This window comes from Galeopterus variegatus, unplaced genomic scaffold (assembly GCF_000696425.1).
Source record: "Galeopterus variegatus unplaced genomic scaffold, G_variegatus-3.0.2 Scaffold9682, whole genome shotgun sequence".
Classification (NCBI taxonomy): Eukaryota; Metazoa; Chordata; class Mammalia; order Dermoptera; family Cynocephalidae; genus Galeopterus; species Galeopterus variegatus.
The window spans coordinates 60920-64267 of NW_007735793.1; the positions used below are offsets into that span (position 1 = coordinate 60920).

At 53.3% G+C, this 3348-nt stretch overlaps 1 protein-coding gene across 1 annotated transcript in view; it reads right to left on the bottom strand.

Annotated features, from left to right (window-relative positions):
* Positions 1–3086, bottom strand: part of LOC103609492 (GRAM domain-containing protein 1B-like) — a gene marked incomplete at its 3' end in the record, with an annotated part of 63992 nt that extends 60906 nt beyond the window's left edge. Inside the window, exons 1-3 of the mRNA XM_008593806.1 lie at positions 3047–3086; positions 2358–2425; positions 1716–1759 (exon numbers count right to left, since the gene is read on the bottom strand). Coding sequence (XP_008592028.1) covers positions 1716–1759; positions 2358–2425; positions 3047–3086 — 152 coding nt within the window. The remainder of the gene's footprint in view (positions 1–1715; positions 1760–2357; positions 2426–3046) is intronic.
* Between the last annotated feature and the right edge of the window lie 262 nt (positions 3087–3348).

Consider the following 3348-nt stretch of genomic DNA (forward strand, 5'->3'; position numbering starts at 1 on the left):
AGGCTGTCTCTGTTTCTACCTCCACAGGCAAATACAGACATAAATACACTTCTCCAAAGCAGCCACAGATTAACTCCCTAATGCTCCCAAACCACACCTTTCCCAGAAAACTCACACCTGCCACCCCCTGAGAGCCAGCTGGTTGTAACAAACTACTTACAACTTCAGAGCTAGTTTACTAGCAGGTTTGCAAAGCCCTAGCAAAGACATCACAGACAACAGCATTCCAGCCAGACAGTAAACTGCTTGCAGCAAATTGTTTTTGATCCAAACACAGTTGCAGATGCCTACTCCCATGGCTGCTGCTGCACACTGCCAAGGGGTGCAGCACCTTGCACCATCCCGTGTTCAAAGTGGGCACTCAAATGTTTGTGGAAAAGGGAAAAGGGAGAGGAAGAGGAGATGAGGAGGGAAGGAGTCCAAGGAGACCCGTTCTCATTTAGTTTTGCTCTCCCTAGCCCCGTTCTTCAAAGAAAACTATTTGACAGATCTAAGCTGGTTAAAAGAACAGATGCATGTACTTTTCACCTTTGTGCAGACTAGGAGATGAAAGCCCAGAGAAGTTAAGTAACTTGGATGCGATCACACAGCATGTGCGGGTGGGAGAAGAAGCCAGAAAACCAGTTCTGTGATTCCCAGAGACATGTCCTAAGCACTTTAATATATTACTGCCTGCAGCATGCTTGCTGCTTGGGCCTGCTTTCTCATTCTCTCTTCCATACACAACACAGGTACCCAACCTGCTCCAGAAGCTTGAGCCTCATCTGGTCTTCCATCTTTGAGAGAAAGGAGACCTTGCCATCTGGCCAGAGCAAGGCCCCCAAACCAAGGGCTGAGCTATTCTGCAAGGACTACAGGCCTCTCCCTGCACACGGAGCCTGGAGTTGGGGCCTCGTTTGTTCCCCCATCCACTCCCAATGGCTCAAGCTCCTTGTCTGGAAAAATACACAGAAAAACAAATTTCTAGTTGCAAGCAGGATCCAGGAGAGATCTGAAAGCTGTCTCAGGAATGCCCTCTAGCGTGCCCACAGGGTTCACACGGCACACGACCCAGGCCCATTCCCTGGAGGTGCCCAGACCCGCACTGCCACTGGGGTGTCCGAGGAGCGGTGGGAGGGGACAAGGCAGCATCTGCCACTCAGACACAAAGTCCTCACCAATCCCCAGGCCAACATCTGCTGCAGGATGAGAGGCAGTCTGTGCTTTGAAGACTGTCCAGCCCACACCTACCCCACCCATCCCTTATACAACAGGCAGAAGGAAAGAAGCGGCAAAGAGAAGGGGGAAAGAAAGTGTGCAGATGGCACTAGTGGAAAGCACCAGAGTGCAGGGCAGGAGCAGAGGAAGGAGGCCAAAAACAAAGGTGGGGGGGGCAACCAAGAGACAGTAGAAAGGTAAAATGAGGCAAAGGTAAAGAAACACACAGACACATGAGAAAGTCCAGACAAAAGCTACAGACACCTCCGCCCCCCGCCCCAGGCCTCCCACCCGCTCCAACTCCAAGCACACAAAGGTGGGGAGTGTGCTTCGTGGGACACCTCCTCCCCCTCCTGAGGTCTCGCTGCTCGTGTCACTTCCCTCCACTCTGACACAGCCCTTGGATGCTCAGGAGAGGTGGGCTGAGGGAGAGGAGGGGACAGAAAAGTGAACCAAAGGCAGAACTCGCCAAGCGAAGCCACTTACGCACAGTGAGGCCGGCAGCATTTCCATCCTACCTTTGCTGTTGCCATATCAGCCGGCTCCATGATCCCGGCTTGGCCTACGGAACAGCGGCACCGTCCAGAGAGAAAAGGCAGAGTCACAAAGGTCTACCCAGAAAGAACAAACCACCCCTCCGGAAGGCCAGGGGAAATAAGAGGCCTGTGTCTCTTATTTCTGGCCCCCTATGACTGCCTCTGCATGGGGAGAGGAAAGAGCCTTGGGGTCCCCAGCAAGTCGGGGGCCTGCCTGTGTTGCCACAGAGGCCCTTGAGGCTGAGTCAGGGGGCATTTCCCCCTTGCCTGGTACTTCTTCCCAGAAGGCAAGAGTGGGTCTCACCAAGCTCCCCCTGCTGGGGGGAGAGGGTGCAGAGATGGAGGCCCTGCCCTCCCATCACCAGCTGGTACCCACAGGTCAGGAAGAGAAAGCGTGTGGGGAGAGGCCAGCTGGTGGGCGCTGAGCAAGTGCTGGGGGTAGCAGGAAGGCAGAAGGCTGGGATTGTTGGGGGTGGGTGTGAGAACCTCAAGAAGAAGGTGCAGGCACTCAGATGGAAGCAGAAAGGTGATGTGCAAGGAGGTGCCGGAGCCACAAAGCCAGAGCCCGGCACGGCAAGGTGGAGGATGCAGAGGGAGAGGAATTCGCCTGGTGAAGCCACTCACCTTGCAATAACATTCAGACTGACTGAGGCCTACACAGGAGCCTGGAGCGGGCGGTTCACACCCCCCCACTCCTCTCCCAGAGACTCACAGCCTCTGTCTAAAGGTACATGAGAGCAGCCGGCAGCCTGGCTGGATCTGCAGAGGCCCTTGGCTCTCTTGGAGCAGCCTGATTGGAGGAGCAGGATGACTTCATCCAGCCCCATTCATCACTGTAGGTTTCCTGCCCAGCAGGGACAGGCTGCTTTGCTTGCAGTGACTACAGCTTCCTCTCTGGCCCACTTTACTCAGGCAAGCTGGGATAGGCTGTGTCCATTAGTGGCAACCAGGGGAAAGGCATCGGAGCACCCCAGGCCCTGCAGGGAAGAGGGGAATGGGCTGCTTATATTTCTAAGTGCAAGGATGCTGCTGAAAACATGGTGCATGTACTGTATTCACTGTGTGCATCTGCTGGGGCCAGAGCCAGCATAAACACAAGAGAGCAGCATTCCTTCTAGAAACCAGCAAGGAAACAAGGTTGGATGTGCTGGTGAACCACTGATCTTCTTTCCAAAAAAATTAAGAGATGTTAGGGATATTTCTCCCAAGCAGAGATAATAACCTATGGAAAAAGAGCTCCATGTCCTCAGGCATTCCTAAGTCCCTCCCTCCTACTTCCTGCTCTGTCAGCTCCAGTTCCCAGCTCCTCTCACCTGCTGATCTGGTCTTCCTGTTAAGGACAGATTCCTTCATGCCTGTGGTTTCCGATCTACAAAAGGTTAAATGCAGATGGGACCTTACAGTTTCCACCCCATTTTACAGATGAGGAAACTAAGGCCCAGAAAAAAGCCAAAGGGTCAAAACAAGGAAATTTTGACACAAGGACTCTTCCCTCATAAATGGTGAGATCCTGAGAAAAATGACACCTCCTCACATCCCTTTCTCTCCCTCCCCCACCCCTACTTCCAATCCAGCCCCTAGACCATAGAAAACCCCAGCAAAGCAAGAGTTAAGT